This window comes from Zalophus californianus, chromosome 9 (genome assembly GCF_009762305.2).
Source record: "Zalophus californianus isolate mZalCal1 chromosome 9, mZalCal1.pri.v2, whole genome shotgun sequence".
Taxonomy (NCBI): Eukaryota; Metazoa; Chordata; class Mammalia; order Carnivora; family Otariidae; genus Zalophus; species Zalophus californianus.
In genome coordinates this window covers 93,569,769-93,595,929 of record NC_045603.1, presented here as the reverse complement: position 1 = coordinate 93,595,929, position 26,161 = coordinate 93,569,769, and the positions used below count along the sequence as shown (strand labels likewise).

Here is a 26,161-nt window from a genome sequence, read left to right as displayed (position 1 = left end):
TGTATTGCATGGAGCACTGGGTATCATAAGCAAAAAATGAATCATGGAATACTACATCAAAAACTAACGATATAATGTACGGTGACTAACATAATAAAATAAAATTAAAAAAAATAAAATTAAAAAAAAAAGTGCTATTCCAGTGAAGATACAAATGATAAGAAAGCACAACAGCCTTATTGATGATATGGAAAAAGTTTTAGTGGTCTAGACAGATCAAACCAGCCACAACATTCCCTTAAGCCAAAGCCTAAGCCAAAGCAAGGCCCAAACTCTCTTCAATTCTATGAAGGCTGAGAGAAGTGAGGAAGCTGCAGAAAAGTTTGAAGCTAGCAGAGGTTGGTTAATGAGGTTTAAAGAAAGAAGCCATCTCTTTAACAAAAAAGTGCAAGGTAAAGCAGCAAGTACTAATACAGAAGCAGAAGCAAGTTATTCAGGAGATCTAGCTAAGATAATTAAGGAAGGTGGCTACACTAAACAACACATTTTCAACGTAAACAAAACAACCTTATATTGGAAAAAGATGCCATCTATAACTTCCACAGCTGGAGAGAAGTCAATTCCTGGCTTCAAAATGTCAAAGGATAGACTGACTCTCTTGTTAGGGGCTAAAGCAGCTGGTGACCCTAAGGTGAAACCAATGCTCATTCACCATTCTGAAAATCCTAGGGTGCTTAAGAATTATGCTAAATCTACTCCGCCTGCTCTGTAAATGGAACAAAGCCTGGATGACAACACATCTGTTTGTAACATGGTTTACTGAATGTTTAAAACCCAATGTTGAGACCCACTTCTCAGAAAAAAAAAATGCCTTTCAAAATATTACTGCCCACTGACAATGCACCTGTCACCCAAGAGGTCTGATGGAGATGTCCACCAAGATTAATGCTGTTTTCACGCCTGCTAACATGACATCCATTCTGCAGCCCACAAAGCAAGGAGTAATTTCAACTTTCAAGTCTTATTATTCAAGTAATATATTTTATAAGGCTATAGCTATCATAGACAGTGATTCCTCTGATGAATCTGGGCAAAGTAAATTGAAAACCTTCTGGAAAGGATTCACCATTCTAGATGCCACCTCTCCATGAATCATGGAAAGAGATCAAAATATCAACATTAACAAGAGTTTGGATTCCAACCCATATGGATGACTTTTAGAGGTTCAAGACTTCAGCAGAGAAAGTAACTGCAGATGTGATGGAAATAAAAAGAAAATTAGAAGTGGAACCTAAAGATGTGACTGAATTGCTGCAATCTCATGATAAAGCCTGAACAGCTGAGGAGTTGCTTCTTACAGATAAGCCAAGAAAGTGGTTTCTTGAGATGGAATCCACTCCTGGTGAAGATGCTGTGAAGACTGTTGAAATGACAACAAAGGATTTAGAATATTACATCAACTTAGTTGATAAAGTAGCAGCAGAGTTTGAGGGGACTGACTTCAATTTTTAAAGAAATTGTACTATAGGTAAAATGCTATCAAATGGCATCACATGCTACAGAGAAATCGCTCATGAAAGAGTCAATCGATGGCAACAAACTTCATTGTTTTCTATTTCAAGAAATTGCCAGAGCCACCCCAACCTTCAGCAACCATCAACCTGATCAGTCAGCAGCCATCAACATCAAGGCAAGACCCTCCACCCTCAAAAAGATTACAACTTAATGAAAGCTCAGGATATAGTCAGCATTTTTTAGCAATAAAATATTTTTAAATTTAGGCATATGTGTTGTTTCTTAGACATAATGCTAATGCACACTTAAAAGACTGTAGTACAGTGTAAACATAACTTTCATATGAAGTAGGAAACTAAAAAATTTATTTGACTTGCCTTGTGGCAATATTCACTTAACTATGGTGGTCTGGAAGCAAACCCACAGTATCTGCAAGGTACACTTGTACTCTTTCCCAGCTCTTTTGAACTCTTATTTCTGATTTAATCATTTAATCCCATAAGTAACTCCCATTCTGTTGAGCACCAACCCTCTTCTCCCATTGACTGCATGCTTCACCATTATAGCACTAATTCAACTCAGTATCTTCAAAAATGGCAAAACTTTACTAGAGACAATTTAGAACTTCAATGTCCTCCTTGCAAAACTTGGGACGTCCCCAAACTGGCTCAGCTAAAACCTCTCCTTTCCCATTACCCTCTGCTCTTCCTCTATCCTTTTTACCACCCTCAACCTTCCTGTCAGTTCTCTTGAATCCTTTATCTATCCTCCTTTAATACCCCAATCTCCTCCAACCCTCTATCTACCGTATCAGACCTTTCCCTTCTCACTCCAAACCCTCAACTCCCTATAGTCACCTGAACTTTAAGGCTCCCTTTTCCCTACTAGAGACTCATGAGGGGCTCTCAGGGACCTGAGTTAAAAATATGATTTGGAGGGGCACCTGGGTGGCTCAGTTAAGTGTCTGCCTTTAGCTCAGGTCGTGATCCCAGGACCCTGGGACAGAGCCCCACATCAAGCTCCCTGCTCAGTGGGAAGCCTGTTTCTCTCTCTCCCTTTCCCTCTGCCTCTCCCCTCCACTTGTGCATGCTTTCTCTCTCAAATAAATAAAATCTTAAAAAAAAAAACTATGGTAAATTAATTCATGGGTATTTATTAAATACCAAAGTCATTTCTAATTAAGACAGAACAATAAAGCATAAGCATTTCAAGTTTATACTTTTTTCCCCCTCTTACTTTTATGGTACCAAGCAGCTATATATATTTGAGTTTATTTATAGGCGTATTCATTTTTGCCATATTGAGAAGTGTACAGCTAATAAAAAGTTGTAAGACGTATATTCATAAGCTCTGCCAGTCTACTGCAAAATGATGGTGCATGACTCTTCACAGTTATGCAACTCCGTTTTCTCTGTAAAACAGCAGTAATTTATAAGTCATAATCTTATATTTAAAAGAGATTCTAACAGGAGAAATAGTGACAGAAAAGAACTTTGTATAGGGATATGTATAATGTGTTTTTATTAAGAAAAAGAAAATAATCCCAAAGTAAAATGACTAATTTTTCTGGAACAGAAAGAACAAGATGTAGGACAAAACCTGAATGGATATAAAACGTTATAAAAAGTTGGGGCGCCTGGGTGGCTCAGTCGTCAAGCGTCTGCCTTCGGTTCAGGTCATGATCCCAGGGTCCTGGGATTGAGCCCCGCATCGGGCTCCCTGCTCTGCGGGAAGCCTGCTTCTCCCTCTCCCACTCCCCCTGCTTGTGTTCCCTCTCTCACTGTCTCTCTCTCTGTCAAATAAATAAATAAAATCTTAAAAAAAAAAAAAGTTATAAAAAGTTTATGAAAAAAATTTTTTTTGTTGTGGTCAAAGCTGGCTAAGATCTGATGCATTTATTTTGTAAGAGTTTTGAAAAGTGCTTTAGTATCAAATATTGTTACTTGCATAAAATGAAAATCTGATCTTCTATTAAATGACAAAATTTTCTTGAGTCATTGGTCTGTTCTTAATAAAGAGGATATAAGGGGGGTCTGGGTGGTGCAGTCGGTTAAGTGTCTGCTCCTGGTTTTGGCTCGGGTCATGATCTCAGGGTTTTGAGATAGGAGTCCCGCACTGGGCTCCATGTAGAGTCTGCTTGAGATTCTCTCTCCTTCTCCCACTTGGGCTCTCTCTCTCTAAAATGAATAAATAAATCTTAAATGAATAAAGGTTATAAAAGGTTTTTCTTTGCCTTCTGAGTACTCTCCCCAGAAGGCAAAAACTGCCTTATCAGAATTTCCAGTGCTTGAAATTGACTTTATCATTACCTTGATGTTTAAAAAAACAGTCTCACTTTTGAAAGAGCTTTGGTTCATCATGTTCCTTCCTATGTTTACTTTAAATAAAATTTTTTGACACTTTAGTAAAATAGGTAGCCAAGTATTTCTTCTCACTGACCCATGATCTTAACCAAATGTTCAAATCTCTAAATCTCCTGACAACTTCTGACATTCTGCCTTTTCAAAATCAAATCCTAAATGATGTATGTTGCCCCTATGACTATTATTGAAATTTCCCAAAGGGTTCCTGGGAATCCACAAAGAATTTCTTCTTTTACCTTGTAAAGAGAGGTATTAAAAATAATTAGATTGGGGTGCCTGGGTGTCTTAGTTGGTTAAACCTCTGCCTTCAGCTCAGGTCATGATCCCAGGGTCCTAGGAACAAGCCACACACTGGGCTCCTTGTTCAGTGGGAAGTCTGCTTCTCCCTCTCCCCCTGCTTATACTCTCTCTCAAATAAATAAATAAAATATTTTTTAAAAATAATAATTAGGTTTACTTGATCAATGTTATGATTTGCATGGGAAGCACTGTCAAAATCAGAAGTGATGCTTACCCTCCCTAGGTTAAATCTATATGAGTAAAATATTATTATTACTTCTGAAGTTATATGAAGTCTAGAAATTTATCAATACTCTCATCATCCATGATATGTTTCTATTTATCAGGAGTCCTGGTGCTGCTTTGCCTAATATTAGATAACAATACTGTTGTATCATCACTGATAATTTCAGTTATATATATTTTTTTATGTTAACTTGGTCATATACAGTATATCTGAATATACTATATTCTACCAGATAGGCCAGTGTTTCTCAATCAGAATTCTCATCACCTACTTATGGAATTTTATTATACAAGTGTTTAGGACTTATTCCAGACTTACTAAAATTTTTTACTTAATAATCTTGATATATTCTTTTGGTTGTTTTTGGTTCCCTTCCCACCCTGCTCCACCACCACCCCTTCCTAATCTTGATATATTCTTGATGTGCTCTAACTATATGTTTGATGGGACATATGGCTCAGGATTATTACATATTTTATGGTTTTATTCTCTGCAAAGATCATATACATTTATAAACATAAATTAGATGTAATATCCACTCTTCTTTAAAATAAGGTTAATTGGGCGCCTGGGTGGCTCAGTTGGTTAAGTGACTGCCTTCAGCTCAGGTCATGATCCTGGAGTCCCAGGATCGAGTCCCGCGTCAGGCTCCCTGCTCAGCAGGGAGTCTGCTTCTCCCTCTGACCCTCCCCCCTCTCATGTGCTCTCTCTCTCTCTCTCTCATTCTCTCTCTCAAATAAATAAAATCTTTAAAAAAAAATAAAATAAGGTTAATTATTATGCTTATAGATATTTTGTCTAAAACTTTTTTGGATTGAACTGACTTTGGTTTGCATGCCACAAAACAACCAAATTTCCTCATCACTCACATTATGTTTTATAACAAACTCTCATCAGATCTTTCACTATTAAAATTATCAGTAGTTGGGGCACCTGGCTGGGTCAGTTGGTAGAGCAGATGACTCTTGATTCAGGGTCACGAGTCTGAGCCCCACACTGGGCACGGAGATTATTTCATTTAAAAATTAATCAATTAGGGCGCCTGGGTGGCTCAGTTGGTTAAGCGACTGCCTTCGGCTCAGGTCATGATCCTGGAGTCCCGGGATTGAGTCCCACATCGGGCTCCCTGCTCAGCAGGGAGTCTGCTTCTCCCTCTGACCCTCTTCCCTCTCATGCTCTCTATCTCTCATTCTCTCTCTCTCAAATAAATAAATCTTTAAAAATAAATAAATAAATAAATAAAAATTAATCAATTAATTTATCAAGAGTAACTTAATCACTACCATTTTAAGTCTTTTGTCATCTACAGATAATTTTTTTGTTTTATTCTGATGCTTCTCTGAAAATGCTTGCAAATCAGCTATAAGCTAGAGTGCTCATCTTCAACAACAAAAAAAAGACTGTTGAAAAAGGACTATAACCAGGTACTCTTGGACTTCTGATGGCATCACTTAAATAACTTTGAGACTACACCAGTGGACTAAGTCAGGATTTCCAAAAAGCTAATGGGGAAGCAGATAGATTCATAAGACTACTAACCAAAGATGTAGCCGAACAAGAATAGGACAGAATAAACTGATGAAGGATGACTACGAGTTTTATTTAAGATATTGCTGATGCTTTAATGTTCTATTTTCTGGATATAAAGAACTCTTTTTTCTTTTATGTTATCTATAACTCATTAATGATTTAAAGCAGAATATGCTTTTGTAAACAGAAATAAAACATCTTTTTCTCCCTGCCTGACTCTTCCATAATTCAAAAACTTTTATTGTGTATTCTTATTTTCACAGCAATATAAATATTTGCACAGGTTCAATAAGAGTCTGTCCCCTAGGTGGAAACATTGGTTATGCAACTGAGGTTTTGACTGGAATGCCGTATTTGAAAGCAGTGCTCATTTAATTAAATACGACCAGAGAGTTTTAAGGAGCTATAGCTGACTTCATGAAGCCAGCGCTCACAGTTCTCTTAGGAAACTGGTACCTGGCCTAAAGTTCCCAGCCTCGCAGGTGAAGTAAGCGAGATCACTTCCAGGCAGGCCCAGGAACTCTACGCTATGTTTGAGAACCTCAAGAATTCACCAGAATCTATAAGTACTACAAGTGAAACCTGATAGTGAATTCCTGACTTGGGGTTCCTTGGCTCAAGAGGTTTTTGTTTTTTTTTTTAAAGATTTATTTATTTATTTATTTGAAAGAGAGAGAGAATGAGGAGAGAGAGAGCACATGAGATGGGGGAGGGTCAGAGGGAGAAGCAGACTCCCCGCCGAGCAGGGAGCCCGATGCGGGACTCGATCCCGGGACTCCAGGGTCATGACCTGAGCTGAAGGCAGTCGCTTAACCAACTGAGCCATCCAGGTGCCCTTCAAGAGGCTTTTTTAAAAGTGAAATCCAGGGGCACCTGGTAAGTGCAATCGGTTAAGCATCCAACTCTTGGTTTCAGCTCAGGCTGTGATCTCAGGGTCATGAGATCAAGCCTTGTGTAGGCTCCTTGCTCAGTGTGGAGTCTGCTTGGGTTTCTCTCAAGGAGAGAGGAGAGAGGGGGAACTCTCTTTCTCAAATAAATAAATCTTTAAAAAAAAAAATGTAAAATCCATTGGGACTACACCAGAATCACTTTTGCACAGCAAAGGAAACCATCAACAAAACAAAAAGGCGACCTACTGAATGGGAGAAGATATTTGCCAATCATTTATCCTGATAAGGGATTAATATCCAAAATACATAACAAACTTATACAATTCAATGCCAAAAAAAAATCTGATTAAAAAATGAGTAGAGGACATGAAGAGACATTTTTCCAAAGAAGACATATGGATGGCCAAGAGAGATTATGAAACAATCTCAACATCATTAATCATCAGAGAAATGCAAATCAAAACCACAATGAGATGTCGCCTCACACCAGTCAAAACGACTATTATTAAAAAGACAAGAAACAAGCGTTGGCAAGGATATGAAAAAAAAAGGAACATCACGCACTGTTTTGGGGAATGTAAACTGGTGCAACCACTGTGGAAAACAACATGGAGTTTCCTCAAAAAATTAAAAACAGAAATACCATATGATCCAGTAATTTCACTGTGGGTATTTACCCAAAGAAAACAAAAACATTAATTCAAAAAGACATATGCACCCTTATGTTTACTGCAGCGTAACTTATTAATAGCCAAAATATGGAAGCAACCCAAGTATCCATCAATAGATAAATGGATGAAGATATGGTGTGCATGCACACGCGCGCGCGCGCACACACACACACACGATGGACTATTACTCTACCATAAAAAAGGATGAAATCTTGCTATCTGTGACAACACAGAGAGACCTAGAGGGTATTACACTAAATAAAATAAGTCAAACAAAGACCCATAAGATTTCACTCATATGTGGAATCTTAAAAACAAAACAAATTTAAAAAGCCAGACTATTAAATACAAAGAACAAGTTGGTGGTTGCCAGAGGGAAGCTGAGTGGGGGGATGGGGGAAAATGAAGGAAATTAAGAGGTACAAACTCCCTCTTACAAAATAAATAAGTCACAGCGGTGATAAGGACAGCACAGGAATATGGCCAATAATATTGCAGTAACACTGTACAGCGATGGAGGAGGACTACACTCATCATGATGAGCACTGAGTAATGTACAGAACTGTCAAATCACTATATAGTGTATACCTGAAACTAACCTAACACTGCATGTCAATTATACTTTAATCATCATTTTTTCTTCAAGTCCAATCCAAGATTCCTTACAAAAACATTCAGCAGGGGTGCCTGGGTGGCTCAGTCGGTTAAGTGTCTGCCTTCGGCTCGGGTTGTGATCCCGGACTCCCAGGATCAACCCCTGCATTGGGCTCCCTGCTCCGCGGGAAGCCTGCTTCTCCCTCTCCCACTCCCCTGCTTGTGTTCCCTCTCTCACTGTCTCTCTCTCTGTCAAATAAATAAATAAAACTTTAAAAAACAAAAAAACGGGGAGCCTGAGTGGCTCAGTCGTTAAGCATCTGCCTTTGGTTCAGGTCATGATCACAGGGTCCTGGGATCGAGCCCCGCATCGGGCTCCCTGCTCAGCGGGAAGCCTGTTTCTCCCTCTCCCACTCCCCCTGCTTGTGCTCTCTCTCTTGCTGTGTCTCTCTCTGTCAAATAAATAAATTAAAAAAAAAAAAATCTTTAAAAAACAAATTAAAAAAAACGTCCAGCAAGGCAAACTCACAAGGCCTATACCTACATAAATAATCAGGTCAAATCTAATGATAACAGCTTCACAATCACTCTTCTTCTACCCTGTTAGGGACTGAATGTTTGTGTCCCCCAAGATTCTTACACTGAAACCCTACCCCTACTACGTGAAGGTATTGGGAGGTGAAGACTTCGGGGAGTATTTAGGCCTCCTTACATGATGTCATAAGAGTGGTAAAAAAAGGGGGGGCATGAGGATGGAGTCCTCATGAGTGGAATTAGTACCCTTTTAAGAGCCGAGAGCTTATTTCTTCTCTCTTGCTATCCACCCTGTGAGGATACAAAGAGAGGTCAGCAGTATGCAACCCAGAGAGGATCCTCACCAGAAACTGTCCATGGTGGCACCTTGATCTTGGACTTCCAGCCTCCAGAACGGCGAGAAATAAATGTCTATTGTTTATAAACAATATAAACTGGGTGGATTTTACAAACCACCCAGTCTATACTCTTCTTGTTATAGCAAAAAGCTAAAAGCCTCAACTGATTAAAACATAACCCTAATAGTGAAAAATTTTGTTTTAAACAGGGGAACTGACCAAGTGCTCACAACTGTTCATTACATATCCACTGATTTGGCTTACAAGCCCCTAAACTTTGGCTTGCTCTAAGTTTAAGCAAGCAGATACAGAACTTCCTCCCTTAACAGGTCATTCCAAGTATCAGCTGACCACAGGGGGAAAACAAATCCAGTTAAGTTATCCTGATCATGTAATCTGCTTACCCCCACCCTCTTGACTCACCCCCATATAAAGGTCCTGCTGGCTTGCTTAGCCTTCTCTACGCAAGTTTTTTTTGTGCTTGATTTTGAGACACTTGCAGATCTTTCAGTCAGAGCATTCTCCTTATTTTAATAATCATCTTGAATAGTCTCTCTTTACCTAAATCCAGACTGGTTTTTATTTAACAGTTTTATGACAAACCACCTATTTGCAAACTCCAAAACAACACTGACATTTACTTTCCTCTATTAAAAATGACTGGTATCATTTCCAAAACTGTAATAAGGCCCAAGTAAAATGAGGTACATACAGAAGGCACTGCATGTGAAATTACTGTCCAGAGTACCAGCGACCTAGACTTAACATTAGTCATTCACCTTTCTACTTTATAAAATGAAGAATTTGGGCCAGTAATTGTTAATATCCCTTCTATTCTATAAATCTAATATGCATTTGGTAAAAAAGTTTAACTGAGACAGGGCTCTATGTAAGTCAATACACAGAAACGAGATGCTGGTGAACTGAGTACTTCTCCAGCAGAAAAGCAAGAACTTAGATTTTTTTTTCATGTTTATTTCTATAACTTCAAAAAGAGATTTCAAAAATAATTTCTGAAGATCCCAATGATCAAACCCACACTCATTAGAAAGTATTTCCTGTATCCACACAATGGAATATTATTCAGCCATAAAAAGGAGGTATTGATATGTGCTATAAACATGAATGAACCTTGAAAATATTATGCTAAGTGAAAGCCATACACAAAGGCCACCTATTGTAGGATTCCATTTATATGAAATGTTCAGAACAGGCAAATCCATAGAGACAGAAAAGGAGATTAGTCATTACCAAAGGCTGGGGCAAGAGGAAATGAAAAGTGACTGCTAAGCGGTACAGGGTTTCTTTTTGGGGGTGATGAAAAGGTTCTGGAATTAGACAGTGGTGATGGCTGTACAACCCTGTGAATATACTAAAAACGACTGAACTGGACACTTTAAAATGGAGAACTTTATAGTATGTGAATTAGATCTTTAAAAAAAAAAAAACTGGGTTAAGGGGCGCCTGGGTGGCTCAGTCGTTAAGCTTCTGCCTTTGGCTCAGGTCATGATCCTGGAGTCCCGGGATTGAGCCCCGCATCGGGCTCCCTGCTCTACGGGAAGCCTGCTTCTCCTTCTCCCACTCCCCCTGCTTGTGTTCCCTCTCTCACTGTCTCTCTCTCACTGTCAAATAAATAAATAAATGAATAAATAAATAAATCTTTAAAAAAAAAAAACTGGGTTAAAAAAGTGCTTGAGCATGCTAATTATATTACCAATGCAACAGTTATATCCTAAAACCAGAAAACACATTACATAATCCACATTTCAAATTCAGTCTCAGATATAAACACACTGATTTATTTCTAATTATTTTTCTCTATCTAATCTGTGCTAAAAAAAATTATAGTAGCTACAAATTTATACCATGTCTAATAAATAATTTGAGACAAAACACAAAATGAAGTTCCAAACAGACTGTATAAATGTCATAAACATTCACATCTTTTAATATTGCTTTAAATGTAAAATTTAGAATACTTCATATATGCAAAGCTCTGGTTCATAGTGGTATATGAAAAGAAAAAAATCTATTCCTGAAACACTTTACATCTAACAAAGAGCTGTTGTGTTCACTGGCATAAATCAAGAAACTTACAAATACAGACCATATAAGAGTGTAGCTAGGAGTTCATGTTAATGAAGTTCAGATGTAGCTTTCTCAGACTTGCAAAATATAGAATCTTTAAATTGGATATATGGATACACTTAAATTACACCTCCCAATAAAGCTGGCCAATAATGAGAAAGACTCCTATACCCATACCCTGTACTTGATGTGATTTTGGTCTAACAGTGATAAAGTGATGACTAACCAAGGCCATCAGAGAAAAATGGCTTCCTGGCCAAACATACATAATTTGATAATGGTACAGTTTTCTAATATATGAATGACTACTTTCTTGAAAAACAGGACTACTGCAAATCATATTTACCTCTGCATTTTTATTTTTACTAAGAATATAATCAATAACTTTAGGCCTAATGTCAATTTATAACTTAAAGATTCACTTAATAAAATTTTTGCCTAAAAATATGATTTCACTTTGCATCCCCAATCTCCTGGCCCTTCCAAGCAAAGTATCACAGAAATAAAAGTTAGCAAGTTATGGGGCACCTGGGTGGCTCAGTCACTTTAACCATTTGCCTTCAACTCAGGTCATGAGCGGGGGGTCCTGGAACCGAAACCCCATTTCAGGCTCCCTGCTCAGAAGGGAGTTTGCTTCTCCCTCTCCATCTGCTCCTCCCCTTCCCCACATATGCATGTGCTCTCTCTCTCTCAAATAAATACAATCTTAAAAAAAAAACTTAGCAAGTTACATTACAGCTAAGAGGATCACGGCACTGAAATACCAGTAATTTTCACCAAATAGAGCCAAGGCACATTTTAATATTTTCCTGTCTCACATCTGAATGTCTTGAACTGTTTGTCAGGATAGTCACTGCCACAAATAACACAAGTTTGAGAAAACAAGTATGTGTAAATAATATCAAATACATTATTTTCCTTGCATTTATGATGAATTATATTTTAAATTAGTAATTTCAAGGGCAAATATCCTATTCTTAGGTTGCCTGGTCTACGTATTTGACTAAATTTCGAAGTTATTCACATGGAGGTGTTCTAGTCATTAAGATGAGGCTCATTTTACAGAACATATATAAATACTCTCATACAAAGAGTTAAACATGCAATGCAGGAACTCAGTATAGCATTTACCCATCCTGCAGGGAAAAGTCTATCAACTGAATAATTTTAACTGTTGTAACGAAATAATACAATAAAAATTTTGTCAATTAAACAATGTTTTGATAAAATTATTTTGCCTATACTTAACTCTTAAATAAGTAAATGAGTATCACAATCAGCTGCACTATTTACCTTCTAGTTTATTTATAATAGTCACCTAGAACAGTGTTAAAGCTGCATTTCTTTAAGGTAAAATAAATTTAATATAGTGGCCATTTTAGTTATATAAAATAGAAAATATCAGAAGCAGGATGACTAGCTGGCTCAGATGATGGAGCATGTGACTCGATCTTGGGGTCATGAGTTTGAGCCCCACGTTGGAGGTAAAGATTACTTAAAAAAATAAATAAAAACTTAAAAAAGAAAATATCAGAAGTGAAAGTATTTCATAGAACTTCTGCTTTGGTTGCAGAAGAGTCAAAAAAAAGTTCAAAAACCACTGGCCTAAAACTATTGACTCCCTGTAACAGTGCCTGACACTTAAATGTTTTACCAGTCTTTCCTGAGCATTAATATTTCCTTTAACTTAGCCACCTTAGTATGAGCAACAATTTATTCAAAGTCTACTATTGACTATGCACTATACTCTCCCTTTGCAAATATTATTCCATCAGTTCTCATAAAAATCTTATAAGGTATTATCCCTATTTCACAGAAGAGGACACTAAAGCTAAGTAACTTGTCCAAGGCTATATAAAGTAGTAGAAGATCTGACCTTGGTTTATCAACAAAGCCCATACCTTCCTGCTATAGTGCCCCATTATATAATCTTCTTTGAATATAAACTTGCAATGAAACTTCCATGATGAGATTGAATTTTCTCAAGAATATTTACCCATGACCTAAACAGGTTACTGTGTTTTTCCAATATGTTTAAATTTTAAGTTCACATAAAATATTCTCCATTTATATACCCTCCACACAGTCTTCTTTGATATTCAAAAAAAGACAGTCCTTTCTGATAGCCAAAGCATGTATAACTGTATGGAAGAATGCTTCAGTTTAGCAAATGGAAAAACCTCCAATTACAGCAAAACAAAAAAGTCTCTGAGAAACCAAACCATGGGAAATCACTGTTAGGCCTCATGATAACAATGAGTTATAACCTTACACATAACCAATCAAATTTTTCCCTAGCCAGATAAGGAAACCAAAGGCCAAATAAGGAAGTAGGAATGAATTATCAAATTCAACTACATGAAATTATCATCAAATATCAATCACACTAATCAACCTCATGCTCAAAGGGCCATCCAGTCCAGCTCTCTCCAAGTGTGTTCCTTGGATCAAAGGTTCAGTAGAATGTTAAAAGGATTTATGGAAAAAATATCAAGTTTGGAAAACAGCGGGTTAAATAAAATTAAAATTGGTCTCTCTACTTCACATTCTCTCAGAGCCCTTAACATGTTAATGTGAATTACACATCTCCAAAAGGATTCATCATCCTCACGCAAATAAGAGGTACAGAGATTAAGCGACTTATCCAAGGTTACAACACAGATAATTAATAGCAAACTTAGAATCTAATTCTCCTGATTCCCACTCCAAAATTCATTCTACCTCCTCAAGATTTTATATTTGATATTAAAGAAAAAGCTTTTCCAAAGACCACTTCTCTAAGATGGAAAACACTAGTGGCTTGTCTGCACAATATTTTCCACCATCCCACCAAAACTAATATACTTTTTTAAAAACTAAGTAGCAGAAAATGTTTATAAACAACAAAACCTCCTCAAGCCCAAAGTATGTGCAGATTATACACAAACCGGTATTCCAAAATTTATTCTTATAAAAATATTTCCTCTAGAAAATCAGAGACATAATCTTTTCTAATCAGTACCTAGATGGAACTAAAAGAATAGTAAGGAAGACAACCCAGATTGTTAGGTCCACTAGAACAGGGACATGTCTATTTTACTCGCCACTATAACATCAGAGCCTGATATACAGTAGGTATTCCAAACATATTTGCTAAAAGAATGAACAATAAATCCCTACCATTAATAAATCCCTAGTATCCCTCTACCATTAATTAGCTGTAGGAGCTTAATCAAATCATAATCTCTCTGAATCTGAGTATCCCCACTTGCAAATGAAGCTGTTAGAACAGAATAATCAAGATCTCTTCTACCTGTAAGAATCTATAGATCTTACACAAATTAAATCTCAAATTCCTAGCATTTGAGGATATGTCCACAATAAAAAATTATAACAAAAATAACGTTAGCAAATCATTGATATTCATCATTTCATTTAATATGCCCATTAAACATGCAAATCAGATCGGTATTACTACCTACATTTTACAGGTAAAGAAACTGAGGCCCAGAGAAATTGACTAGACCAGAATCACAAAGTTATTAAGTAGAGAAGCACAGACTTTAAAACCCAAGATTTTAGTGTCGAAATCTTCAAATCTTTCCATCACACTCTGTCCTCCCATGGTAGGGATAGGAATGCAGCCCAGAGGATGACAGCATTATTCCTTGGCCTTCAGATATTGATTTAACAGCACTACAGGACAAAAGGTCTCCCAAACCCTCTCATCATCCCACCATCCCAATGTTAACTTCTCAATGTTAACAACTCCTCTGTGAAAAAAAAATTATTTCAACGCAACAAATTAATCACATTTTTCTCCTCAGAGTCCAAGGTTAACTAATGCCACTATTGTAACAGAGAACGACATTATCGAGGAATGAAACGAATCTAAAATATGAATAAAATCTTTCACATCAAAATACCATTTTAGTTCAAATAATATGTACTCACAGTCAAGTACTGTTAAATTCGAGGACCACCTTACAGCATTAATATGCTACATTTAAAATGAGAGGTCTACTTATGCAAACTTTGCTAAGAAAATGAGGGAGTTTAAACTATTGACTCCTTCATCCCTTAGAAATGAGGGAGTTTAAAATATTAACTCTTAGGTCTTGTTACATAACACCATACCTCAAATTAATACTTCAAGTGCAACTTTTCTAAACTCCAGGAAGGAACAAACCCAACTCTAGGCTCAAATTTGGTGTTAAAATAAACAAATGGCATTTACATCACACTCTTACCCTCAAAGAAATACAACCGGGCAACCAGAAGTATCCCAGGTTATGGACTTCGATTTCCCCAAGACTTTAACCAATCAGCTGACTCTCATATTTAACTCTACTTTCTGTTTTAAAAAATGTACATATTCTTATGTCAAATACGTTTCTCACAGCTATAGCAAAATCGCCTTTCAACAGAGTATGCTATAATGAAATAAACATACACTTATTAAACCTCTCAAAGACACAACACTGCGTTAAATTCTCTGCCAAGAAAATTAAGTGAGCGCTATCTTTAAGGGGTTACATGTGAAAATGCTTTGGAATATGCTTACAGTGAGTCAATAATTATTAAGTATAAGTAGATATAACATGCAAATGTAATAATCCTTAAGAAGAGTAACCAAAGGAAAAAAATTCCTCCTCCTCCAAAAAAAAAAGTCAATCGCATTCATCCAAAATAAATATACACACACAGAAATGGCATACTGGGCTCATTTGTGCAAGATCATAAGTGCCCTGTAAACTTTAGCGAGTTTTGGAGGCTTAACAAAAGTTTAGCTTGTTAAATTAAGAGCCAAAAATCTCCATAGACTCAAGAGGTCTTATACCTGAAAAGAATTTACCATGAACACAAATGAGAATTTTAACAAAACCAAAGCCAGAGCTATTGCATCGATCCGTACTTAAATTCCTCGGCTGGTAAATGCTCAATAGCACCAGACTCATCACCTCTTCAACACTGGTAAGTTTGAGAAGAGCTGTTGAAATCTTGCGGGCCAATCAAAACCTTAGTGAACTGTCACAAAATAAAAGTCACAGCGTATGTGACAGCTTTACAGGCCAATTCAAAAAACTAAAGGGCCATCGAATGTATGCGATTCTCCGAGCAAATTATCTAGGATAGCCCATGTTATTTACCAAAGTGCAAGCAGTCCCCAGGAGAGCGCAGCAAATGATAACTTAGGTCCCAGGACGGGCTCCTCTTCACACAAGGATGACTTTCCTACTTAGTGCCAACTGTACACTTGCATGCTCTGAAAATAGGGGCAAGTCCTGAACACCAGGGGTTACAAGGGCAACGTTTCTATTTTATCATGGGCTGAAGCTCAGAAGAATCCCAGGGCTGAAACGCTCGACCTATAACCTCGGAGTCACTTTCCAACTGTGCTCTCACCCAGGATCATTATATCCCCAACGGAAGCCAATCATTAGTAGTAACAAGGCCTGGAAAAACAGTAAGAAGGCTCCAAAAGTTCACGTAAGAGACACGGAAAAGGTGGGGGCTTCGAGAGAGGAGACCAACGTTAAAGCATCTTGGGCTCAAACATTTTAAAAGCCAAAATATATACAAAGACCCTTCTCCCAGATGACTCCTGGCAGAAAGACACACACAGACCCTCAGTCATTGCGACAGAATGGGGCTCCAGGGATTCACCTAGACAAGCAGCCCGCACTGAGGCTCCGATTTGTCCAGGGAAGGGCCGGAACCCTGGGAAGGGGTCTGCACTGTGGCCAGGCGGAGCGCACAGCCCCTTCTCCCGGGCCCCTTTCTCTCTCCTTCCCCACGACCAGGCCTCTCCTGGCTCCTCTTCCCCTTCTCCCTTCCTCCCCCTCCCCCCAGTCACACACAAAACAAGGCCACCTCCCCCCCAAATCCCACCAACTTTCGCGCCCCCCCCTTCCCACCTCTCAGGAGCGCACAGAAACTGCAGGCCAGGAGGCTCCTCAGGACGGCCCCCATCTTCCCTTCTCGCGTTCTCTTCTCTCACCGGCGAGGGGCGGCCAGAAGAGGGGGAGGCGAGGACCCGGGGCGGCCGCCGCAGCGGCAGGTCTGCACGCTCATGCTTCCCAGCTTTCCAGAGAGAGAAGAAAGAAAGGGGCACGTCAGGGCTCCGCGCGCGCCGCCGCCGCCGCCCTCTCTACCGCGCCGCTCTGCCGGGGGCTCGCGCGACGCCAGCGTCTGCTTCCATCCCGCCGCCTCCTCCCCCGGCGCCCCGCTTCCCCCGCGCAGCTCCTCATTCAGCCTCTTCCTCTCACGCAGCGGCGCAGGGATACCGCGGGCCCGCCGCCGCCACGGGTCGCCGCGAAGGTCTCCCTGCGCGCGGGCGAGCCCCTCCCTCGGCACCGCCTCCCGTGCAGCTACGAAAGAAAGTGGGGGACGGCGCGCACGGCCTCTGCTTGGAGACCCCGGGAGATCCGCCAGGCAAGCAGAGGCGAGCTGGAGGGAAAGGGTCTCCCGCCGGCGCATTCCTATGGGATTCTTTCCTGGGCCGGCCGCTGCGGCCCTCCCCGCGGAGGGCGTGAAGCGACGTCGAACAACATCGGCCCGGCGTGGTCGGGACTACTTTCTGCGGCTCGGCCGGGCCGCCGCCTGCTCCGCTCTTTGTGCGGTCGCCGCCGGCCGAGCCAGGTGGAGGTCCGGGCACCCGCTGGCTGACACCTGGCCCGGGGGGTGTGGGAGGCGGCGGCCGGCTGGCGGCCGGCGGAGCGGCAGGCAGTGCTCGGGGTGCCGCGCCGGTCCCGACTCGGGGCGGTGAGCTCAATCTTCGGGCTTGGAAATGGGCTTAAGCCTTTTTCTTTTAGGGAAAATAAAGACGAATGCTGCTTACACCAGCTTTAAACGTGATACGGTGAAGGATGTTCAAACGCCAACTCAAAGCAGAGCTTTTTCTTTTTTCCTGGCTTTGCAGAATTACAGACTGTCCCCAGAATTAGGTCCAACAAGGACTACAGATTTCTAAATTGGCAGGTAAAATTCCAAGATAAATGCGTCAGCACCTAAGACAGAGCAAAGGGACAATTGGTAAGGACCGTGTTTGGGATTTTACAAGTTGCAATTATAGGTAAGTGTTTGGCATTTTTGATCAGCTCGCAGCTTGAGGAGGAAAAGATTCACCAGAATCTCAGACTGGTTTTGCACAGCTTCCGCTGCCCTTGATGCACTGGGCTTCCAGGTGTAACAGCCCAGACACCCCCCCTCCCCCCCGTAAAAAGAAGTGGCAGCTTCAGCCTAGGAAGGAACTCCAGCCGGAGTTAACCGTAATGGAGCCATCAGGTGCATTCTGTCCAGCTGTCACAGGCACTTACCTGGAGGCAGATGGGCGGGGATAGTGGAGCAACTCCCACAATGTTACTAATGCAGCAGTCCCCCCTCATCAATAAGGGGATGCCTCCAAGACCCCCAGTGGATGCCTGAAACGATGGATAGTACCCAACCCTGTATATACTGTTTTTACCTAGACATACATACCGAAGATAAAGTTTCATTTATAAATTAGGCACAATAAGAGGTTAACAACAATAACTAACAGTAAAATAGAACAATTACAACAAAATACTATAATAGTTATGTGTGTGGTCTCTCAAACTATCTTATTGTACTGTACTCCCACTTCTTGTGATGATGTGAAATGATAAAATGTCTCCATGAGAGATGAAGTGAGGTGAAATGATGCCGTATTGTGAGGTAACCTTAGGCTACTATTGATCTTTTGACAATAGTCAGAATCATCTACTTCCCAACTGTGGTTGACCTCCGGTAAATGAAACCGCGGAAAACAAAACCTCAGATAAGGGGCCACTACTGTACCTCAGTTAACATTGGAGTTCACTAGGTGCTTGCACACACATCATCCCATTGGACACTCAAAGCTAGCCTGGAGTGAGGCAGATTTTGTTACTTATCCTCATTGCATGTGGGAGGAAAATGAGTTCAATGATTTACCAAGGCCACTCAAGTAGCGAATAGCAGGACTCAAACCCAGCCCAGGTCTTTCAACTTCAGATAATGCTCCTTCCAAGAAATGCGTGCTGAACCAAGGTGATACATGTCTGTTGGCAGACAGAGGGCAGAAATAATCACTTTCTCCCAAATTCACCTGAGAAAGTCTAACCACCACAGTTTTAAACCACCTTCTTCCAAGAACCCTGTCAAGACTGCAAGTTTTGGGACACCTGGGTGGCTCAGTCTGTTAAGCGTCTGCCTTTGGCTTAGGTCATGATCTCAGAGTCCTGGGATCGAATCCCACATCGGGCTCCCTGCCCCACGCGAGTCTGCTTCTCCCTCTCCTCCCCACTCATGCTCTCTCTCACTGTCTCCCTCTCAAATAAATAAATAAAATCGTAAAAAAAAAAAAAAAAAAAGACTGCAAGTTTTGTCTTCTGGCCTCCTCAAAACAGGTAACTGAGAACCAGGTTTTTCAGCAACAGCCTAGAAAATATTACTATGAAGCTAGCAAGGCTGTGGAGACACCACAATGTAGTGGAAAAGAGAAGGCATGAGCTTTGGACTGAGACAGGATCCAAACCCCACCACTTTCAAGATGTGTGACTTTGGACATGATATTTACATACACTGCACCTCAGTTTTCTCATCTGTAAGGTGGGGATCATACCTCCTTCAGGCTTATAGTAAGGATTAGGTTAAATAATATATATAAAATGCTCAATATATAATAGGTGCTCAATAAGTGATCATTTCCTTTCTCAACTTCTTCAAGGTGAACGGTGTCATAATAACTTGGAAACCTTGGAAAATAATGGGAGAGAGGAAAAAAATCACATGCTCAAAATACTTACTGCAGGATTATTTATAATTGGAGTTAAATCACCGTGAAACTGATGAAAATTAACCTTCAGGATGCCTCACTTTCACAGGCCCCTTCCAAACCCTGGGAGGAGCCCTAAGAATGGGTTGATGGTTTGCAAAAGTGAGATAATTTTGTATTCTTTTCTGAAAACATCTCTCAAAATTGTATAAATTTCAAGTCCCACAAAACCTGGATCTGTTCCTATTTATAATAGGAAACGGAGTACAGCCTAACCTCTTTAGGCTGTCAACCTAAGTAGGGGAATGAAGTATTATACATTGTTAAAAATGATAGTTTAGATGACTTTGCAACAGTGTTGGAAAATGTTTACAGTTAAAACCATAAGATTTTGGGTGCTTGGGTGGCTCAGTTGGTTAAGCGACTGCCTTCGGCTCAGGTCATGATCCTGGAGTCCCGGGATGGAGTCCCACATCGGGCTCCCTGCTGCTCCAGCAGGGAGTCTGCTTCTCCCTCTGACCCTCCCCCCTCTCATGTGCTCTCTCTCTCTCTCTCATTCTCGCTCTCTCAAATAAATAAATAAAATCTTTAAAAAAAAAGCACACCTCATTTTAAAAAAAAATAAAATAACAAAACCATAAGAAAGTGCATGTACATTTTAGCTACGTAAAATATAAATATATATATTTTTTTATTTACCACATATTAGAGCAAAGACCAAAAGTAAATAATAAGTGTGTTGAAACAGGCGTTAGAATGGTAAAATAAGGGGCGCTTGGGTGGCTCAGTCACTGGGTGTCTGCCTTCTGCTAGGGTCATGATCCCAGGGTCCTGGGATGGAGCCCACATCAGGCTCCCTGCTCCACGGGAAGCCTGCTTCTCCCTCTCCCACTCCCCCTGCTTGTGTTCCCTCTCTCGCTGTGTCTTTCTCTGTCAAAGAAATAAATAAAAATCTTTAAAAATTAAAAAAAGGATGGTAAAAGAGTATGAGATTACTTTTCTGTTCTTAAGTTTCCATTAATATATTCTATATTTTTTCCAATTTTTTAAAATGTACTTAAGTGAAAACCTATGGCTTACAGTTAGACCCTAGCCTGCACATTATTCTCACTAGTTAACAAATTTATTTTTGCATTCATTCAAGTGCCTATTAAAAATATTCAATACCAGTCACTGTGTTAAGTGCTGGGGAAGCAAAGATGAGATTAATCATGGTCCCTACCCTCAAGAAGCTTACAACTTAGTTTGGAAACACTAATTGATAAAGACAAATAATTAAAATGTTAAAATTGCTATGGTGAAGGTTGTTAACATATCAGTAAGGAACTTAAGTGTTCATCTGCCTGAAGCGTTTGTCTGCCTGCACAGTTTTAAAAAAGGAAAATAACCCTAGAGCTGAGGCTTGAAATTTAAGTCGGAGTTGGTCAGGCCAACAAGACTGACAAGGAATTCCAAGCAGAAGGGTAGCAGGTGCAAAGGCACTGAATTATTAGAGAGCTTGGCATGTTGGGGATTTGAAAGTAGATCCATATAGCTGAAGCATGGGGTGCTTCTAGAGACCGTCAGAAAACGAGGCAGACCATTAAGTAGATATTGGATAATAAATAGCTTTTTTTTAAAGAATTTATTTATTTGACAGATAGAGACATAGAGAGAGAGGGAACACAAGCAGGGGGAGTGGGAGAGGGAGAAGCAGGCTCCCCACTGAGCAGGGAGCCCGATGCGGGCTTGATCCCAGAATGCTGGGATCACAACCGGAGCCTAAGGCAGACGCCCAACAGCCTGGGCCACCCAGGCGCCTCTGGATAATAAATAGCTTTTGAAGTCATGCTTAGAAGTTTAGATTTTAGCCTGTTGACAGTGTGGACATTGAAGCCTTTTTGTCACGGTAGAGAACTGATTTGCATGTTAAATAATTTCTCTGACCCCAGTGTGTCTAATAGAAGGGAGGCAAGGCAAAAAGTAGGAAGACCAAAGAGGAAGTTATTTCTAGTCTGTGGAAGAGATGGTCAGGACAGCAACATTGGGGATTGGAAAGAGATCAGTCATGGATTTGAGGAATATGGGCGGAAACCGCAGGACTTGGTAACCTATCAGATCTGAATTGAGGGAGGTGGAGGTAGAGAGGAAGAGTGACAGAAGTAGTCTAGGATGAAGTTCCAGGTTTCTAAGTTATGCACCCACGTGAATGAGAGTCTCATTTACTAAGAAATGCATAAATGAGGAGGATTTCAAAAGAGGTGATGATAAGTTAAACAATGGGTCTTTTATATTGGTCCTCTCTGAAAAACACCCAGCTGGAGATAGCCAGTATGCAGTTTTGATGTAGAAGTTTGGACTCAGGAGAGGAATGGAAAATAGAGTTGTTCAGTGATCTTTGTGGAGCTGGCACACCACACAACCCAGGAATGTACTGTAGAATATTGAAGAGTGATTGAATAGCTACTACCACAGTTTTCTGGATGATGACAGTAGGACATCAGGAAAGAAAGGCATTTTCTAATCCAGGTGAAGGCAACTTTGGGCCACTTCACTGGTGGGCTAAGGGTAAAGATTATACCTGAAGCCATAACCCTACTTAAACCATAACCTTACTTACTTACTTACTTAAGCCATAACCTCTAACCTTACTTAGAGCAGTTAGTGTGACTAGAAAAGTAAGCGAGAGGATTCATGTGGAATACAAATATCTAGGAAAAAACGGAGGGATCAGCTCAGGCCATGGTCTCAGGGTCATGGGATCCAGCCCCGAGTTGGGCTCCATGCTCAGCGGGAAGTCTGCTGGAGATGATCTCCCTCTCCTTCTGCTCTTCCCCCTGCTCTCTCTCTCTCTCTGTCTCAAATAAATAAATAAAATATTTTTTAAAAAATAATGGCAAATACAGGGTACGGTGGAGAAGTCTCCTATGAGAAGCACTGAAATGAGATCACTGTGACTTATAACTTCCAAAAAGGTCACTGATGGGAGCATACATTATGCCAACATTTTAGGGATGCAATCAAGGAGTAAAATCTTTCGCCTTATACACACCTTCTAAACTAACATCCCACCTCTTGATATTTATCCACAGGAACAAAAGTTTACAGAGATATATGTACATAGATATTTACTATAACATTGCAACAGAAAATGAACAAAACAGGGGCTCCTGGGTGGCTCAGTTGGTCAAGCATCTGACTCTCGATTTCGGCTCAGGTCATGATCTTGAGGTCATGAGATCGAACCCTGTGTCAGGCTCCATGCTCAGCAGGGAGTCTGCTTGAGATTTTCTCTCCCTATTCCCCTCCCCCCTTGCTCTAAAATAAATAAATAAACCAAAAAAAAATGAACAAAGCAAAAAAAAAACAAGCCTACAAATATGGTAGTTTTATATGGTTCAATCTAATTTTTAAAAATCTGAACACATTTCAATAGGGAATAGTTGAGTAGACAACAGTATATCCTCATTGTGGAATACTATACAGCTGTTAAAAAGAATCATGTAGATTTATATGTATTGATTTGGAAGTATAGACATAATATACTGTTAATCAAAGAGCAAGTTAGAGAACTGTAGGTTCTGTGTGGTGGGATTTTGTTTAGGAAAAGAAGGAATGAAGGAAGGGAGAAAGGGAGAGAAGAAGAGAGAGGGAGAACACTGGATGGATTGGCCCTGGATAGGAGGAGGAGGGGGAACACCACTTCCGGATAAGGGAGAAAGAGAGTGCCTATCAAAAACTGCTGAAATTCCAGCTCCCTTCCTCCACCCGCACTTTCACAGGCTTCTCCCAGAGGCCATAGGAGGGATCATGGCAATGATATAACATGGTCATGTGTTTTTATAAAATTTACAAAGGTAAATTTCTTTGTATGCTTTTTTTTTTTAATTCCTCCTTTCCTGACTGTATATGCTCAGGCATCACAAAACCCGAATCTGCCCCTTGTAGTGATACATTTGGGGGCAACGGAATAATGGAGACAAAAATTCAAAAGACTTTGCCTTTATTTGATTTGATTGCCTCTATTTTCTTATTGTGGTAGTCCCCCTTACCTGCAGTTTTACTTTCTGCGGTTTCAGTTACCCACAGCCAACCCCAGTCGCTATCATCGGAAGGTCAAGAGTAGCCTCATGTTATGTCACAGTGCTTAGTCATTCACCTCACTTCACCTCATCACGTAGGCATTGCATCAACTCATGTCATCACAAAAGGAAAGGTAAGTACAGTACAATAAGATATTTGAGGAAAGAGAGACCACATTCACACAATTTCTTTCCAGTATATTATTATAATTGTTCCATTTTATTTTTATTTTTTTAAAGCTTTTATTTATTTATTTATTTGGCACGGGTGTGGGGAGGGGCAGAGGGAGAGGAGAGAGAGAGAGTCTCAAGCGGACTCCTTGCTGAGTACAGAGCCCAACACAGGGCTTAATCTCACAACCCTAAGATCAAGACCTGAGCCGAAATCAAGAGTCGGTGCTTAAGCGACTGAGCCACTCGGGCGCCCTGCATTTTATTTATTTATTTTTTTAAGTAAGCTCTCTGCCAAATGTGAGGCTGGAACTCACAACCCTAAGATCAAGAGTTGCCTGCCCCACCTACTGAGCCCGCCAGGCACCCGTTGCATTTTATTATTAGTTATTGTTGTTGATCTCTTACTGCGCCTAATCTGTAAATTAAACTTTATCTTAAGTAGGTATGTTTAGAAAAAAAAACAAAAAAAACAACATAATACGTGTAGGATTCAGTACACTCCATGGTTTCAGGTACCCACTGGGGGGTTTGGAATGTATGCCCCATGGTGAAGGGGGACCACTATAATCAAAAAGCAAAGTTAATCTATTCAGAGTGAAGTAAGAATACAGTGGGGGTTTCAGGAAAGTGATGAAGACTTAGAAGAGCTGCTGCTGCTGGAAGAGGGAAGCAACAAAGGACGTTTTACAGGGTTCCCTAACATCGGAAAGGGTACGCCTGCAGCTGCCTACTATAAATTTGGTGCGTACCATAAAAGTGACCTTCTTGCCTCCATTTTTCCGTCCTTGAATGGGAATAATACTTTTTACTGGCTATAGCTTGAGAGTATTGCATGGGATGCCTAGTTATAGTTACAGTTTGAAAAGAAGTATCCTTTGTGTCTAATACTACTTGTTTCTTATTTCATCCTTGGCTGTATAAGCCCCCAGTAAAACCTAACACTTTTTTTTTTAAAGATTTTATTTATTTATTTATTTGACAGAGAGAGACACAGCGAGAGAAGGAACACAAGCAGGGGGAGTGGGAGAGGGAGAAGCAGGCTTCCCGCTGAGCAGGGAGCCCAATGTGGGGCTCGATCCCAGGACCCCGGGACCATGACCTGAGCCAAAGGCAGACACCCAGTGGCTGAGCCTAATACATTTTTTTAATTAGCGATAAATGAAAATACTGTGCACTAAAGTACTTAAGTTAGCCCCAGCGGGAGGAAAGGACATCTACAGAGGACGGTACTCTGTCACAGGGAATCGGATCCAGAGCAGGGGGGAGGGGGTCCATGCAGGGAAGGGGATGAGAATGGGATCAGAATATTGGTTACATCCAGAGAGATTAATCGAACGAAGAACTAAGGATAATGGAAGCTCGGTTTCTGTTGGAGAAGGGAGTTACAAATACAAGGGCAATAGATTGCTGCCGATGTCAATGAAAATGGTGGAGTAGGGAAATCTAAGGGCCTGTCTCTTCCCATTAACACTGAAAAAAAAAACTGGCAAAAACTAGCAGAATCACCTTTATCAGAGCTCTAGAAGATAGTCAAAGGTTTATAGCAACCAAGCGAATGCTTAATCAAGAGAACAAGCCCTGAAACGTGGTAGAGCGGTTTGTCATGTTTTCCCTTGCCCTTGCCTGCCCCTCCTTCTGTAGTGCTGCAGCAACATAGAAGGTGACAGCCAGGGTTCCCAGGGAGACAGAGAAAGGGGCAGAAGGAATATTTGAAGAAATCAGAGCCAAAAACTTCCCATATTTGATAAAATAGATGAATGTACGGGTCCGGGTACCTCAACGCATACAAAGGAATTACAAATACAGAAACAGAAAAAACTAGAACAGATGCTGTGATGCTGTATTGGTATGTATGTACTGATATGAATTCATAGTTTTCAATATATGTGGATAGATACAGAAATAAACATAGCTGTAAATGTGTACGTGACCGTGTGTGCACGCACAGGTGTGGGTATTCCCTACCTCTGTCCACCAAGCAGACGTGTCAGTTTGTTTACTGAGAAGGAGCCACCAAGACAGGATTAGATGTGCAAGAGATGTACTGGAGGCGTGTGACAGCCTCCAAGGTGGCCCCCAACGAGTCTCACTCCTTGGCATCGCATCCCTGTGAAATCCCCTCCCACACTGAATAAAGCTGACCTATTGCTGCAATGACACAGTGTGAATTTAAGGTTAG

The 26,161-nt window shown here is 40.3% G+C and overlaps 1 protein-coding gene across 2 annotated transcripts in view; it reads right to left on the bottom strand.

Annotated features, from left to right (window-relative positions):
- Positions 1-17,222, bottom strand: part of LRP6 (LDL receptor related protein 6) — a 173,647-nt gene extending 156,425 nt beyond the window's left edge. For both annotated transcript variants that reach the window (XM_027592991.2, XM_027592992.2), the window contains exon 1: positions 16,887-17,222. In XM_027592991.2, coding sequence (XP_027448792.1) covers positions 16,887-16,941 — 55 coding nt within the window. In that variant the 5' untranslated portion in view covers positions 16,942-17,222. The remainder of the gene's footprint in view (positions 1-16,886) is intronic.
- Between the last annotated feature and the right edge of the window lie 8,939 nt (positions 17,223-26,161).